Source organism: Corvus moneduloides, chromosome 3 (assembly GCF_009650955.1).
Source record: "Corvus moneduloides isolate bCorMon1 chromosome 3, bCorMon1.pri, whole genome shotgun sequence".
In the NCBI taxonomy this organism is placed as follows: domain Eukaryota; kingdom Metazoa; phylum Chordata; class Aves; order Passeriformes; family Corvidae; genus Corvus; species Corvus moneduloides.
In genome coordinates, this window is record NC_045478.1 from 57,923,008 (window position 1) to 57,940,013 (window position 17,006).

Here is a 17,006-nt window from a genome sequence, read left to right on the forward strand (position 1 = left end):
CTTGGTACAGGCTTTCAGGATGTTATTTGTAGAAAACTGTTTTCCATACTGCTGTTTCAAGGTTCAGTCAGAAAGGAGAGGTAGAGAGAAAAAGTAGATAAATTCATTTTACAGACTCTTAAAGATTAAGATAAGTAAATTTTAACAACTACATTAAATGTGTCCAGAAGTCAATACTGTAAATTAACTGATCGCATGAAGTCCTTCTGAAACAAAACACAGACTGTGTGTCTCTTTATGCACAAGCTGTCTATGAAGAGATAAAGATATAGAAAAGGAAGGAAAAGTTCTACTGTCACTGAAAAATTATCAATCTGTGTAAATCAGAGTGAAATTTAAGATATCCTTAACATACAGGAAAATACTGCCATCACTTCTGTTTTCCTCTAATTCAGTTGTTCATGTAGAAAAATAAAATTCCACCCACAATTTAAAGTCAGGTCCAATAGTAAGTGCTAAAAAAGTTAATGTATACTTAGTAATAACAAATATTACACCACACAAATAGTGTTAACCTAAAGGACAAACTGCATTTGCTGTATTACATACAGGGTTGTATGGAAAGGCATGCAGACAGGTGTGTGCAGTGACATACCCCTTGTGTCTGTAGGGACAGAGGTGTGATACGCCGCTTTTCCCACTCATTTGGGCGTGGTTCGGGTGTGGATTCCATGAAATTGCGCTTGAGCTCACTAATGCTAGCCTGGTGTTTCAGTAAGTCGTCCTGGGTCTTATCCAGGTCCTAGCAACCCGCAACATAAAACAAAGTAGGACAAAACACGACAACAAAAGCAAACTTAACTGGGGGAAAAAAAAAAAAAAAAAAAAGGAAACAGAAGCAACCAAACCAAGGAAAGTGCCTTGTGTCTGAAAAGGTGACCCTCTTTGGAGTGCCTCAAAATAAAAAATTTAAGGCTGCAAGGAACCAAGATCTTTTAATTTTGTTTTTGTAGTGAAGGTCTACTCATACACTGCTTCTTCCATATTTTCAAGCAAAGGAAAATAATGCTGTACATGGTTATTTAGCAGAGAGCTACTTTCACCCAAAACATGACACTACTAGCCCTTTGAAACAATAATAATTTCCAGGAGCTGTTTGCTTTCAACTAAAATTTGTAAGCACAGAAGCAAATGTCTCAGGATACTGCACAGCTAACATAACTGAAGGTAGCTTTAAGAAAGAATAGTTTAACCCAAGGAGCATAAAAATGGATCTTTCTTTATATTACGAGCTCCATGAAAAATACTTACATCTGTGAACACAATACTACACAGCCAAATATGCAAGCAGCTAACACCTGCTTAGCTTCAGAGGGACAACTCATTGTGCCTCTCGTGTAGGCTTAAACTTACTGGAAGAGTCAGATTTAAAGACTTAAAACCTGTTACCTACCAATTCTACATTTAAGAACCTGACAGCAGACAGACACAAGTAGGAATAGTTTTCATGCATGCCAGTACCAAAAAAATGATCTCTCTAAATTGCACCTCCATGGACCAGTACCAAAGGGGACACCACAGCATGAATACCAAATGAGATTTTGTCATGACCCATTGAGGCCAAACTGCAGCACCTTGGATCAAATAACTACAAGGGATTCTTTCACTTTGTACCAGCTACGGGGCAGAGGTGAGGTTCAGGAGCTGTGCCAAAATGTAAGTGCTCTAGTAACCAGACAAAAATATATATGTTTAGCTTTCTTGGGAATTCATTGTCTTCTAAATACAGTGGCTGGACTTTGGTGGGAAAAGCAGATTTCACCCTGCCTTCACAATTTGTCTTCCTTCCAGCATTCCAGGTCTTGAGAAAAGTTTATGCTTACTCTAACACAAGAATATTTTTTTCAGTAGTATCCTGTAGTTATATTCAAGTTTAAGCCTCCGATCCATTTTTAGTAAAGAACTAAAAGACTGAGTATTAAAATGAAATATTATCATTGCGGACTGAGGAAGTTTTGTCAAAAGAATGTCGTAAGAAATAATAATCTAGGTAAAGAATCTGGATGTTTTTACAAAGATTTTAAATACTTTTTAGCAGAGCGTTCCGAAATTTACCATTTAGGTTAGGATTTTTATTTTCAGTGATCACAATGCAAAGACACTTCACATTAAGTCATGAAAAATCCAACCACCAAACTCATTAGTTTCTAAGTTCTTTTCACTTGCATGTTCAGCCCCAGTAAGGGTTTGGTGCTGCATGTATATTTCCTAACCCTGTGGATAAGCCTGCATGCAGCTTGAACATTTGAACCTCTCCCCTTCTGGCAACTCAGTAGGTTTGTATTGTCACAGGACCACTTTTCATCCTGGACTAACAAATGAGACATTAAGTATGTCCCCCTACAGTTTCTATTTCCTGAGTGAAGTAAAATCTTATGCCAAAGGCATTCTATTATACAACTGAAGCTCGTAACAATCACGTCATTATTGTAAGACCTGTCTTGGCTTGACACAAGGCACATTTCTTGGACTTGATCAAAGCACAGTTATGCAATGCACACTTTCAGTGCTTTAGTAAGTTATACACAAGCAAAGTTTCAATAGTGATAAAAAGCTGCAAAAAGCCATAAAACATTAGTTGGGTTACTGCGATCCACACATCTCCTTATTACTGAACAAAACCAATGATTTAAAAAAAACAGTTTTTGTGACAAAGGGAATTATTTATAGCCCCATCTGGATGAATAAAATAAAGACAGCAGTAGGATTTTCTAAAACATTTTCAGATATTAGCTTAGGTTATTAACCACAAGTTAAATGATACTGATTATAACTACAGACAGTCTCTGATAAAATAATTGAGATTAGCAATCTATATGAAAATTCTTGCAATAAAAATCTCTGCTTCAGTGACAAAGCACTATGCATGAACGTACTGTTCAAAGCTCTTTGTTGTTGCTCATCTTCAATGAAAACCAACCTTCAAGAAGCAAAATTTACTTCCATTTGAAAAGGAAAAAATAAAGCAAATATTTCAGAAGATATCCAAACATTGAATCTTTGAATATCTGATCCTTTCATCATTTCTCAATGCTCCTAAAACCAGTGTCAGAACCAGAACTGGCTTTCTATATTTCTGCTGCTTGCCCCTTACTAATTCTATTTATTCAGCTAATGTATTTGATGAAGGTAGATTAAACTGGCAAAAGCTAGAAGCCCTGCTCAACAGAAGATGCAAACATTGAGGTGCAATGTACAAAAATCAATTTAGAATTATGAATTGCACCCATGTGTTTACTTTATCTAAATAGGGCTATTATTCCCTGTTGCCACCTTGAAAACATTTAGCAAAAATACACTAATTGACATTCAGCGTTCAAGCTGAGGGCTGGTTGTGGGTTTTTTGCATTTGTTTGTTTTTTATTTAAACTCAGAAACTAGAATGATAACATGCAACATTTCCAAGCTGGTTTTCCCCATGCACTTCATGCACTGTGTCCCTAACAGCTTGCAAGTGACCTCCCATTCCATGCAGCCTGGCAGCCCGTGAGAATGGAGAGTATTTCTTGTATTATATACAAACCTCCAACATTAAATTGCTATGTCTGACATAAATATTTTCCCCGTCTACTCTCAAGGAACTGATCTGTGAAATTGAGCCACATAAACAAAAAAAACGAAAACAAAACATAAAGAACATAAAATGGACCAGCAAGTAAATAAAAAAGGACCCTTACAATCAGTTAAATAAAGGAAATAAAATGGTATGGTGAAAAGGCACTATTCAGACAAAACCCACAGAAAATTTAGGGTGCTAACAAGGCAGGCAGCCACAGCCAGGTTCAATTGTAAAAGAACAACCAAGCACCTTCTGCTGTGCTTCCTCCTCTTCGCATTCCACCTGTGTGAGCGCATGACAAATTATCAAGAAAAGGAGGTGTTAACATTGGCTTACAGACTAACACAGAGGCTTCATCTCTTTGTAAATGCTGCTAAATGTGCTGGATTTTACAGACCTTTACTTTTTCGGCCCCAGATGTCGAAATTAAGCAACTTGGGTCTTCTTGCACCTACATTGTTGTAGAATGGCTGAAGTAATTTTTGGCATAAGTGGCATGAAAAATGGAAGTTTCACACTGTGTCTCTTTCTTGCTGTGCTTTTTATTGTTTCCCAGGTGAAAATTTAAGAATGAGTAACGAAGAAAAATGATATGCATAATTTCTATGGTAAGTGACTTAAATCCTGCAACGAGTTGATGAGAAAATGGAATCTAATCCAGGAGTTCTTTTGGGAAAAGAGTCTAGGGTTCAAGTCAAACTCTTAAACACTGTATTTACCAACTGTCTTAAATTTTAGGAATGTTGTTGTCTTGGGATGAACTATTTGCACACACCCCCCACCCCCCCCCCTCTTTTTAGGTGAATATATTTATTCTTAAACTGCAATGCATTCTGTTGGAAATAGTAACTAATCTTCATATCTTATCTCCAAGTATTCTGAATGCCTTTAGGAACAGCATTCTTTAAAAAGTGAACCACTTCCCAGTTGTCTTTCCACAAGTACAAATATCAACTGGTAATCTTAGGAAAAGATGCATTTACAAGTCAACACACTGCAAGTTCATAAATTTGAAGAGGGATTTACTATTCATACTGTTACATTTTGAATTCTGTGTGAATGCACATATGATGTAGTACATATCTCATTTTCATTAATTCCTGACTTATCTGGGGTTCTATTTTATGTAAGTATGTTACAAATTATGGATTGAATTAGGCTACAGAAAAATTGAGAAAATCTTAGTGTCATGTTTTTTGTTATTTTATACTTAGACTGGTATTATAATGACATCGTGTCATATTTAGCATGTCTTTAATATGTACATTGGTTTAGCAAACTTTGTTAAATGTAACATTCAACAGATCCTCCTCCTTTTTGATTCTATAATAATTGGTTTAATATTTTCTTTGAGGATCAAAATAGAAGACCTTTTTCTAGTGGTATTGCTGTAGTACGTGCAGCAGACATAAGGAAAGGAGGCATTTTGTCAGCCACTCCAGATGATCAGAGCAACATACTAGTGTGACTGAGGCTTCTGAACAGCAATTTTAGCAGTGTATTCCAAAGAACGTTCAGACCAGTGATACAGCCTGACACAGCCTGCAATCCCAGCTAATGAATGAAATCAGTCTCAACTGCTGCTAGAGATTAATCAAAGCATGTGAAAAAAGAAAAAGTGCCTTGGACAGACTCAACTTTGCACACACCCTTGGAGAGCTGAAACATCTGAAATCTGGAATAACAGAACACTGATTTTAAAGTATTCGCAGTTTTCTGAATTCAGCTTTTAGGAATTTCATTTTTCAGTTCTAAACAGAACTTCACACATGTGCATTCCAGTCAATGCATGCAGGAGACAGGCATTTTAAGACCAATTGACAGTGCAAATAGAACTTGCAAATAGTATCAAATAACATCTATTGTTACACAGAGCACTTTCAGTATTCAGATTTATGTGCTCGTTAACATTTTAAACTACAATGCAAGTCCACCTGCAGCTCAGTATCTGTGGAATACAATGAAATTATGCATGCTGTAGGAAATTAGGCAGAAAAACCATGAGCTATCTATTGACTAAGAGTCCCACGATGGCAATTTTTCACAAATGAGAAATGCTAAAAAGATACATATGCATTTGTGTATTTATATATATATATTTACAGGCATGTACACAGATACATCTCTAACTAGGAAGTGTGCAAAACTGAGCAAGCCTCGTGAGAAAAAGCATAAATGCAATGTGCAAGTGTCAACATTTAAGCAGCAAAATTACACACCTCCTCTTCCTCTGCTTTGTCATTCAGGTCATTGCCATTAGAGCTACTAAAGGAAGTCACCTTAGGCTCCAGGTAGCAAAGGGACAGAGCAAGAGGAAGGGAAAATGTGAGTGAAAAAGGAATAGACTGGAAAGCAGACAGAAGGAGGACAAAGATAAGGAGAAAAGAGGGGATGAAGGAAGGAGAGGTAATAGGAATATAGTGCTGAAGGCCAGGTGGGAGGAAAGAAATGCAAACATCAGGAAGGCTAGGAAAAGTAATATAGCCATCCTCATCAAGCAGCGAACGGAAACGAAAAGAAAGGCATCTGAAGAAGCTGAATGAGACGCACAACTCAGTGCTTTTGTAGTCATTTGTATGGATTCTTCCCTCAACGGTAGGGGAGCCTCGACTATCTAGGGGTCTCATCGATTCAAAGGTATTACTTGGTGAAGCTGTTCTGGTTTTATTATGATCTGATGTTTGTTCCATGGAATTGCACTCTGAAATGTCTGGAATGGTAAGGAGGGGCTCTTCAAAGGGGTCTTCCTCAGAAATATCTGAAAGCATGTCGATCTCGGGGACAGGTGACAAGTTTGTGAAATGGGATGACATGGAATGGATGGACAGTGATGATGGGTGTACGTGAGTGAGCTGAAGAAAAAAGTTCTGTGCACAGTGGAAAATGAAAGCACAACAAAAATGCAAGTTTGAAGGCACATGAAGAGGGAAAAAAAAGAAATTATTAGTTAGTGAAAACTTTTACTTAGAAGAAGGGATAGCTTTACTAAAGCAATAGAAATAAAAATCCCGCTGTGTTTTACAAGCAGCCAACTTGTTTACTTCTGTGGATTATGAAAGGAACCTATTACAAATGTTTTGATCTCAGGCTGTAAAGAACTGTGCACTTTTGAACTGTAATAGTCACTTAAAACAGATGGAAGCAGACAGACATTCAAAGCTTTGGCAGAAAGGTCAGAGGACAGTGCAGTACACGAAAGACAAGCTGGCACTTCTTGAGTTTATAACTGTTTTCTCTAAGACTTAAAGAGAACCAGAAAGGAAAAGAAGCATCTGCACTAGGGGGGAAAAAAAAAGCTGTTCACAGAATAAGCATGTGTAACAAAACCTTACTGAACAGCTTCCTGGAACAACTTCCTGAAATAGTGCCCTCCCCTCCACAACTGTTGGTTAAAATACTGAAAGATACACCACTTTGAAAACAAGGGAGAATCACCATTCTACCAAGGCTGAAGGCAAAATATAGTAATTTATTTTACCATTTTTTCTCCCATAAAGAAACTGTGTGTGCCTTTTTTCTCTTCAAATTCAAAATTATTTCAACTTGCCAGCAAACAAAAAAACAAATATAACTGTGGTATTTGTTCTCTTCCTACACTTGAATGCAGTGGAAACATATGAACTGCACAGAGAAACTCAGCAGTCTCACTAAGAATAAAATGGGTAACTAACTTGCAAAAATGTTTGAGGACAAAATTACTCTTTAAATATTAAACGAAGTTCTGGAGAATCGTTGAAATAGAAATGATCTCCAAGAGAGAAAGAGCAGCAGATTTTAGCCAGCACTTTGGGAGGAAATTTTTACATCAAATCATAGAAAAAATAAATTAAATTTTTGGACCTATTCCCCCAGTAGCTCAAACAAACAAGCAAATGGTTGCAACAGGAACAGATCACAGTACTTAACTTTTCACAGATATCTATACCTTAGTCAACATACAAGTTTTTAAAGGATGACATAATTCTGCAATGGCTACCAAAATTGTTACTTACGGTAATTAAACTCAGTCATAATATACCCAACTTTGTAGAGTGTACATAACCATGGTACATTAACATTTTTATTCAAGTCTAAACGAACTAAGGAAGTTAATAAAACTAACCCTTTGAAACATTTTTTCAAGAACACATGCAAGCTTACTGAGAATTTAAGTTCAATTTATAGCAATAAAAGAAACTCTAGGTCAGTGCCATTTGGAAGTTTGTATTCTCTTTTGCTTACATACACTTACATTAAGTTAAACACACAGAAACCACTTGACGATTTTCCTTTAATATTTTAATATAATGTGGTGTATGATACTCAGAACTGATAGGCACTAAATAACCACATGTGGACACACACCACATGAACAAATAATTTCGGTGTGAAAGTCAGACATACCTTTCCATCCTGAGTCAATTCTAATTGTGGAGTTTTGAGTGGGCTTTCATCTTCTTCTCTGCCACCTTCTTTTAACTTGGCCTGACCAGCAGCTTCAAGATCAATGATTTTATCTCTGGCAGCCTGCCCTGCAGTAGCAGAGAAGTCTCTTAGAAGACTTTGGTCTGAAATACCCATGGGAGCTATTAGAAAACAAAATAATTTTGGTTAATTTGGGTAAGCTGAAACATTTTGGTTTTAAATCTTCTTAAGAAAAACATTTTATGATTGTATCAGCAGTGATCAACACAGCTAGTTACTGAGTGATACAGTATTTTTCATCTTCTTGGCTTTACAAAAAGTCTGTGGTTCCCATTGCACTGATATGAACAGCAATGCACCCTTTTCGTAAAACTTGCACTTATTATGTATGTAAAAAACCCTCACAGTATCAGACAAGTATTTATCAACTTCTTGATTAGTCTTGGAAGATAAATTGAAGGTATTGTTCTTTTGACTGTGTAAATCACCATTAAAAAAAGAGAGACAATTATTAAAGAGGATTTTGTAGAAATTCACTATTTGAGAGGACTACTTTAATGTAATGTAGAAATTGCTACGCATATAATTGTCACACTATTTTTCACTGGAACTTTAGCAAAACTGCACAAACAGCTCAGTGAAAGTAAGAACTTATCTCCCTATATGCTTGCAAAAAATGGAAGGAGGAAATACTGAGTATGTACACTTGAAAATAGTCAAAGCACAAGGGAGTGAAAGGCCTTAAATGTTTTTCCTCTTCTTTCATTCAGCATAACAGGATTAATGAGCAGGATGGCTCTTTTTTTAAATCATGATGACTTAGTCAAAATAGTAGTAATGAAACAGAGGAGAATTCATTAAATGAAGGAGTTTTAATAAATACAACTTTGATACAAACTTAATTCATTTAGTAATGTTCTGTAATACCTCCATATGCTTTGCTTTACAAAGCCAAGGTGCAGAAAGTTGAGAGGAAGAGGTGTGTCTTGGGAGTACCTTTGAGGGATATCCTCTTTTCAAAAGTCTAAGCTTCACACCAGAGGCTCCCTTAAGAGGGTAAGAAGCCAAGCCCAGCTAATGGGAAATATGGCATTTGGGATGTAAGGCTTTTGCAGGGCCCCTGTAAGTTCTGCAACTTAAACTTCTGATCCCTTCTTAGGTGGCAAAGAGAGCATTTCTTGGGTATATGTCCCTCAAGTTCCATGAGTAAATTTTGATAAATCAGAGTAACTTACGTTGGAAGGAACATCCAGAGGTCAGCTAATCCAAACCCCTGCTCAGAGAAGGTCGAATTAGACCAGGTTGCTCAAGGGCTTGTCCAGGTGAGTTTTAAGCACCTCCAAGGTGTTTTTAAACAAGCAAAAATTTGTTACTTGTAACCAAAATTTGCTGTGTCTCAGCTTGCAGGCATGCCCCACTGCTCTATCACCAGGCACCTCTGAGAAACACATGGCTCTGTTTTTTCTATAGGTTTCCTGTCAGTAGCTGTAGACAGTAATACCTCACTACAGCCTTCTCCTTTTAAAGCTTAAGGACCACAGTTCCCTCAGCCTCTCCTCATATATCACAGGCCCCCAGCCCTCTGACCAGCTTGGTGGTCCTTACTGGGCTCGTAATATGTCACTGCTCATCTAGTACTGCAGAGAGCAAAGATGAACACGGTATTTCAGGCGTGGTCTTCAGAAAGTACTGAATAGAGAAGAACAATAATTTCTGATGTGCCAGCTACACTTTTGCTAATCCAGCCCAGAATACAGACAACCTTCTTTGCTGTAAGGACACTCTCACGTTGACTCGTGTTCAACCTGTTCCACTGGAGTCCCCAGATCCTTTTGTGCAAAGCAGCTTTCAGAACAATGTTTCATCATGCTCAAAATTTTGACGCTGATGCTTCTGTAAGAGTGAAAGTTAGGGCCTGAACACACATGCATGCATGCCTGTATTCTACAGATGATGCACAAGGGATGTCAGAGAGGCTTGATTATACAACCGTTGAGAGTTGTGAAGAATTCAAATTGTTTCTAACCGAAAGAAGAAAAGGAACAAAACCAGACTCAGTAACACTGACGTGGTGATGGGTTTTTTGGTTGCCACAAGAAGTCATCACATGCTATAGCAGTGCAAGCACTTTTGCCTCATATTTTTACTTCAGTTCTCGAAAGGTAAGATTGGTAGGTTTCCCAAGCAAGTGTCCCAGTTTCTTCTTTGTCATAGTATAGAAGAATGTGTATTTGCAGAAGTAAAACTCTTCTAAGTAGAAGATTTTTTAAAGAAAATAAGATAAAGTTGACAGCTCAATTGTAGCTAAACTCACATCACTGTCATGGTTCACTTTTATTCCAGTGAAGTTGTGCGTGCCTGAATCTAAGTCAAGCTTCATGTTATTTTGCTGAAGTGTTTTTCTATTCTATATTATTGTAGAAGTGATTTTGAGTAAGACATATGCTTTTACATCTCACACATAGTGCTGCTACCCCTGCCTTTGGAAAGAATGCCTGTTTCCAGTAAAGGAAACCAGACGGTATTTCTGCTCAAAAAGACCAAACACCAGTAATGACAAAAAGAAACTTTAGCTATTCAAAGTCAACATAAAAACTTTCAACTAAACACTGAAGTACTGAATATACTAGGATAGCAATATACTGAACAAAATGAAGGAAAACTCTAAGAAACCATGTGTTCAGCCTTTTCTGCTTAAAGATGCTCAGGCCAACCCAGATCCCAAAAGAAGCCACTGACCAAACAATTCTATTAGGAGCCTATGGTATGTGCCTATCCCTTAAAAAAGGTATGAGTAGTGTACAGAGATGCTACATACCCAATATAGAATTTTCCATGTATTCACAGCAGTGCCATACCATTTAGGCAGTGACTGAACTTAATGTTTAGGTCACCTAACACTGACAAGTACCTAAATCGGCTTTAGGAATTGAAATTCATAAATTTGTCAAATGACCTTCTGGCCATCCATAATGTTAACATTTCCGAATGTTGGTCAGGTCAGAGTGACAATGCATAATGCAATCACAACACTGAAAAAATAAGTCAGATTTCATACCTCCATCAAGGCTTCTGGAAACACGTTTGCTGGAAGTGCGCTCGAAGTACGGAGCTGGTCTGTCTATGAGGTTGCTGGCCTGTCGTGTCTGCGCTTGCGTACGGCCGCTGTAGCGGAACTTGGAACCCAAGGTCAGAAACTTCGCTTTTGGGGGCTGTTCTGGTGATACAAGTCTAAAAAGTAACATGAGGAAAGTCAGTTTAAAAGGCTTTATTTCAGGTATGTAATGAGGTAATTTGAAGCTACTTATTGCATTTCAACTTCAGTTCACAGTGCTCTCCAAGAGAGGATTCTACTGTAAGCTCTGCAAAGACCTTCTAAAACAATGCATGTTATTTACTGTTTGCAGTTGAAGTGATGCTGATAACCATCACATTTTTCCACAATATGACTGAGCATCTGGGATTCCTATCTTTTGGTGCTATCTTGGTTAAATTTAAATTTTTTTGTAGAAAGCTGAGGTCATTTTTGGTCCATGTAGAATACATCTCAGATCTCTCCTTAGAATGTTTCTTATAGTAAACACTACACATTCCACTTCCACTGCCTTTCGTATATTCTGAGGTACCAGTATGGCAGCTCCTGTTCCTCAAAGTTAGGGAATGGTGTCTCAAGCCTGTATAGAAGGGAGTATCAAGTGAAAAGAGATTGAGAACACTGGAGAGTTGTTACCCAACAGCAACAACTTTAACAGTCTACATTCAGACTCTAGCTTCTTTACAATGTCATTTATAGATTTATATAGGTTGATGTTCACTGGATATAAGGAGTGGGGGAAGAAGCATATTGTGAAAAGTGTGAAAAAGAGTCAGTTACATGTACTGTTAATGCTGGATATGTACGTTTGTACCATAAATGTTGGAGTCATTATCAGAAAGTCCATGTACCAATGTGGCAGAACTGGCTGTGAAGGATTCTGTTTTCTTACCAGAAAGAGTGGCTGGGCATTGGAATGGGCTACCCAGGGAGGTGGTAGAGTCACCGTCCCTGGAGGTGTTTAAAAAAAGGCTGGATGTGGCAGTCAGTGCCATGGTTTAGTTGATAAGGTGGTGTTAGGTCATAGGTTAGACATGATCTCCAAGGTCTTTTCCAACCTGGTTGATTGTGTACCACCAGGTTTTGATATCATGTGAGTTTGAAGACAGGTTCTCTCTACATCCCTGAACTTCCTTCAGGATAAGGACTTCAAAGTTCATATTCATGTAACCCCTGTTGCTTGTACTTTATACTTGAAATCTGACCATCAGCTGCAACAGAGGGTACTGTTTGTTCCACTGCCATCCTTGCTGATATTGCAAACAGTCATCACTGCAAGAACTCCTCCCAGTCCCTGCTTCTCTGGAAAGGCCTTTGATGTTGTTTCCTGGATCAATGTAATGCTGCAAATTCATGCTCACCCATCATGGCCTACTCTCTCTGTATAAAACTATCAGATTATTGCAGACAAAGCTTCTTGATTTGAGAACCTGCAAAGAATGAGCAGCTCATTGAACATCAACTTCTTTCAAGCAGAACCAGCAATTCATGTGCCCTTTGTACTGAGGATGGCACAGATGGGCAAGCAAGAGCTCAAACTGTGCTGACCTTTTTCTCCTCTTTTGAAGCATTTGCACAGAAATATCTGCGTCAGCAGAACCCGATCGAATGTATGTTAAGACAGTATCCAGTGCTGGGTTCTGAAGACTACAACAGTCATTCTAAAGGTATTTCAACAAAACTGAAGAATTTTCAGATACCTAGCAAACAGAACAGTGAGCTAGTGTGGTGAGCTGACCCAGGCTGGATACCAGAGTCCCACCAAAGACACTTCCCTTTCTCAGCTGGACAAAAGAGAGAAAATGATGTAACAAGCAGCTTATGGGTGAGATAAGGACAGGGAGACATCATTCACCAATTGCTCTCATGAGCAAAACAGACTAGACTTGGGGAAAAATTATTTTAATTTGTTATCAATCAAATCAGAGTAGGATAATGAGAAGCAAACCTGAATCTTAAAAACACCTTCCCCCATTCTCCCTAAGAGGGGATGTTTATGGCTTTATCAGGGCACTAGCCAAAAGCATCCAATCCCCCATGCCTAAAATGCATATGCATACACCTGAATCTGTTCCTACATTGATAAAGAAAACAATTCAAGACAAACTAATGCACCCTTCTGCACTAAGGCCACTTATGCAATAAAATTGCAAGTATCTGGAGCTTCACTTTCATTGCTTCTATAAAACAGTCTTTCTCCCCATTATTTCTAAGAGAGAGTGCATTATTTACTAAGAGGAAGAAGGCTAAAAGCATTTTTCCAAGGTTCCTTCTGTTCTTGATTTTCCAGTCTTGGCAAGGCTGCAGCATTAACTACCATTTTTATCTTCCACCCTGCTGAGATAAACTTTTAATCTTTTAATGTGGAAAAAACAAGAGAACTAATTACTTCCTGATTAAGGGCATTTGAATGGATTTTTGTATTACAGTCTTAATTACATAAAATAACTGAAAACTATGCTTTTACCACTTTAGGACATTCTGGAGAGATGGTGAAACAATCATGAAAATTTCAAATAAAACATCGTAAAGTGGAAATATAAGCAGGTTTCTGCAGACACTGGTTAAGATCCAGAGTTGCCAACTAAGCTTACCTCAAAATTTTAATGTAGATATATAGTCTGACTGTACTTTTAAAGTAGATTGCTGCTCTTTGAAAATGGTACTGGAATCCTCTAAGTCTGAGCTGATAACAAGTGAATACAGTGCCCTTTGGTTGTCATTTTCAATACAGTTCATTACAAGTTTTATAAATAACTTCATATACTGGCTGAATTTCCTATACATTACAGGAAAATGGCTCTTAATGGGATTATTTGAGACAAACTGAAACATTACATAAGACAACACAAGGAATCTTACCATGTTATATAGGGCATGCTAAGAGATTTGGAAGCTAAAAATATACATCTAAACTATATACAATTTACTGCGGCATCATACACAAGCTTTACACATGCTCTGAATGAGCTACAGTCTCTTGGACTGTAGCAATTGCTTTCTGCTTTTTATCTTTGAAGGAAAATAGAGCTGGCTTTATTTTACTGTTTTTAAATCAGGATGAGAGGTTCTGAGGATTTTCTCTCTGGTGACATCAGTGGAGTATATGGATTTACAGAATGGTTCAAGTATTTGTTACATAATTCTTGTTATAATGTCATTCCTGGAATGTCATTAGGAAAAGCCACTTCTGACTGGAATAAAATCCAATTATTTTTCTTATGTCAGAATTTCTGTAGTAAGATTATCTCCTGCCTATTAATGCTCCTGAAAGCTTTTAGACTTGCAAATCGTAGTTGTCAGTTTAGGATTTTTGACTTCAATAAGATTTGCTTTTTCCTTATTCAGGGCTATTTTATTACTATAAAACTAGGAAATACAGCTTACCAACAAAGCAAATCATGGCATGAGTTATTTGAAGAGCATTACTAAACTTTTCACTGTGGGCAGAACTGCTTGCTATTTGTGGTAATAGACACCACCAGCCAAAGCAGACTTCAAATTTTCAAGAATATGATTCTGGACTGTGTTAATAAATGAATTCTATCAATATGAAAAAACATCTCTGATCAGGATTTTAAAAGGAAGTGCTTCTAAATTAAGCATTTGGAGACTGATTTGTGCTGGGATTTGCCAGTCTCAGCATAAGTTCCACCTTTGCATTCAAGAACACACTACATTCAATGAAAATCTGAATACTGAAAACCATCCAGTGAGACAGTTCCAGTAATCACCTGCTTAAGTCTCCCGGTGCCCAAGTTCTCTGAAGTTCTCTGAAGTTCTCTGTCTAGCAGGTATATGCAGCAACAGGATTGCATTTACCATAAAACACAGCTGTTTTTTTTAAAAGCAAACAGGCTACTGAAGGAGAAAGCTTACTGTTTACATACCCTAGGTACTGTGCTTTGCAGAAAAACCTCAGATTCAATGCCTATCCAATTCATAGGAGATTCAACCTAAATCTGTAACTCCTAGGCTGCATGGGGCACATGCACTCCCTCACAGAATGTGTGTTATTATAAAAATCAAACAACCATTTTTTCAAAGTCCTTTTCAGTGGAAGAAGTAGACAGAGGAACAACTCCATGGTCTGTTGTTAAGGTGCTCATTTACAAATAGATCATAGTTTCAATGACCAATTCAGAATTCTATGTTCCTCAGCTGCTGGAGAAAAAAATGCAGAAGAGGTTATGGATTATTACATAAAAATTAAAGTGATCCTCTGTTCTTTGAAGAATGATTGTGAGCTCAGTCTAGTTCATAGATAAGGAAAAACTCAGCTAGAAGCATTTACACTCAGCAGAATGTTCAAGTTAATTGAATGAAGATTACTGTCAAGCCCTAGGAGCTTCTTGTGAAGGTGTACAGTGGCTTTCTAGATGCTCATTCTTAAAAGTCAATCTCTCAGGAAATCTCATCACAAATCACAGAATGGGTCAGGTTGGAAGGGACCACAGTGGGTCATCTGGTCCAACCTCCCTGCTCAAGCAGGGTCATCCTAGAGCATGTGGCACAGCATTGAGGCCAGACAGTTCTTGCAGACCTCTAGTGCTCCATGACCCCTTGTTTAGTTCCATCCTCTTAGCACTCTGTAAGTTTTGATAAAGCAGTTAATTGTACTTGAGACTTTAAGAATCGGTAATTTGGGGTCAATGACTGTCAGGGTATCTTCCATCTAAGAGGTGTCACTGCAAGGGGCAAAGAAGGGGGAAATCTTTACTTTTCTCCTACCCTTTAAAAGAAGTATATGAGCATACCTTGAAAAGTGAGGGAAGGAGAGAATTATCATTTACCTGAAGAAAGTATGGTGCTCCACACAAACCTTCCATAACCTTTTAGCAGCCCGATGGTTTGGCAGTTTGAACCCAATAGTGCTCTCAAACTGTTCCAGCTGGAAAGAATCCACAAAAAAAATTAACCCATTTCCTTAAGCTGGCCATTAGTAGGTAGAGTTCAGATAGTTCCATTACTGTATCAAGCAGTAATACTCCTGCCATAAGACTTCATAAGATTTTTTAGAAAGTATTTTAAAAGATCAGAATTTCCAGCCCTTTAAAATAATTATACTTGGTGGGCTATGTCACAATGGATAAATTGCACGAAGCAATTGTACTGAAAGTTGTGCTTCGTACTTTGCCTGGGTTTAATAAAAGTCTGAAATTCATACTGCAGTGTTAAACTTCTATGTTTTGTATCACTATATAATAGTTTCTTAGCAAAAATATTTCATCTACGCACAGCATCAGTGAATGCAAGAACAGTACATCTGCATTCAAAAACTTACCTAACTACAATGTTAGTATTGTAAAATTGGTGTTTGGATGTCTCTTTTATATTATTTATTCACACAGCAAAAGCCACTTTAAATATTTTGTAGTATAATCTAAAAAAGCATTACAGTATCTGACATTTTGGGGATTTTGTTAAATTTCCAGTTACAAAGGGTTCAAAATGTAACCACACACACACCCCCTTCAGCAACTTCCAGAAACTTTTAGCAGTAACTGAAGGGAAAGTTGAGTCCCCTACTTCCACAGCAGCTAACAGAAAGAGTTACAACATCCTACAGGATAACTCAAGCCTTTGGTTACAGCCACGGACTTGATGTGCTGACATTTAGCAAACAATTATACCCAAAGAGGAAGAGAAGCTGGCTCTCTCCCAGGACTGCAAGTTTGCACAGTCAGAACATGGCCAATATAACTAGCTTTTTGTGTAAAAAACCCCCATAAAATAACAAGACAGCTTCTATTAAAAAAATGAAAATAGATTTTCTTCTTGGTTTGCCGTTACTAATCAAGACAAGTGTTTAATACAATCATTAGAATCTAGACGAAAAAGCACTCATAAGGTCTGCTTGAATCCATCATAAGCTCATGAGGACAACTGTGGAAAAAATGAGGATGTTTTCTTGTTGCTGTACAAAAATGATCTCGCAAAAGAAACAAG

General features: G+C 37.6%; 1 protein-coding gene across 33 annotated transcripts in view; it reads right to left on the bottom strand.

Moving 5' to 3' along the window:
• EPB41L2 (erythrocyte membrane protein band 4.1 like 2) overlaps positions 1–17,006 on the bottom strand; it is a 120,242-nt gene that overhangs the window by 18,098 nt on the left and 85,138 nt on the right. For 12 of the 33 annotated variants that reach the window (XM_032101689.1, XM_032101675.1, XM_032101685.1 and 9 more), the window contains 6 exons: positions 15,851–15,948; positions 11,022–11,194; positions 7,943–8,124; positions 5,779–6,426; positions 3,809–3,841; positions 596–742 (listed from right to left, as the gene is read on the bottom strand). In XM_032101689.1, the coding sequence (XP_031957580.1) occupies positions 596–742; positions 3,809–3,841; positions 5,779–6,426; positions 7,943–8,124; positions 11,022–11,194; positions 15,851–15,948 (1,281 nt within the window). Of the gene's footprint in view, positions 1–595; positions 743–3,523; positions 3,587–3,808; positions 3,842–4,089; positions 6,427–7,942; positions 8,125–11,021; positions 11,195–15,850; positions 15,949–17,006 lie in introns of those variants that run through there. The other 21 variants (XM_032101691.1, XM_032101682.1, XM_032101686.1 and 18 more) reach the window with 9 other exon arrangements.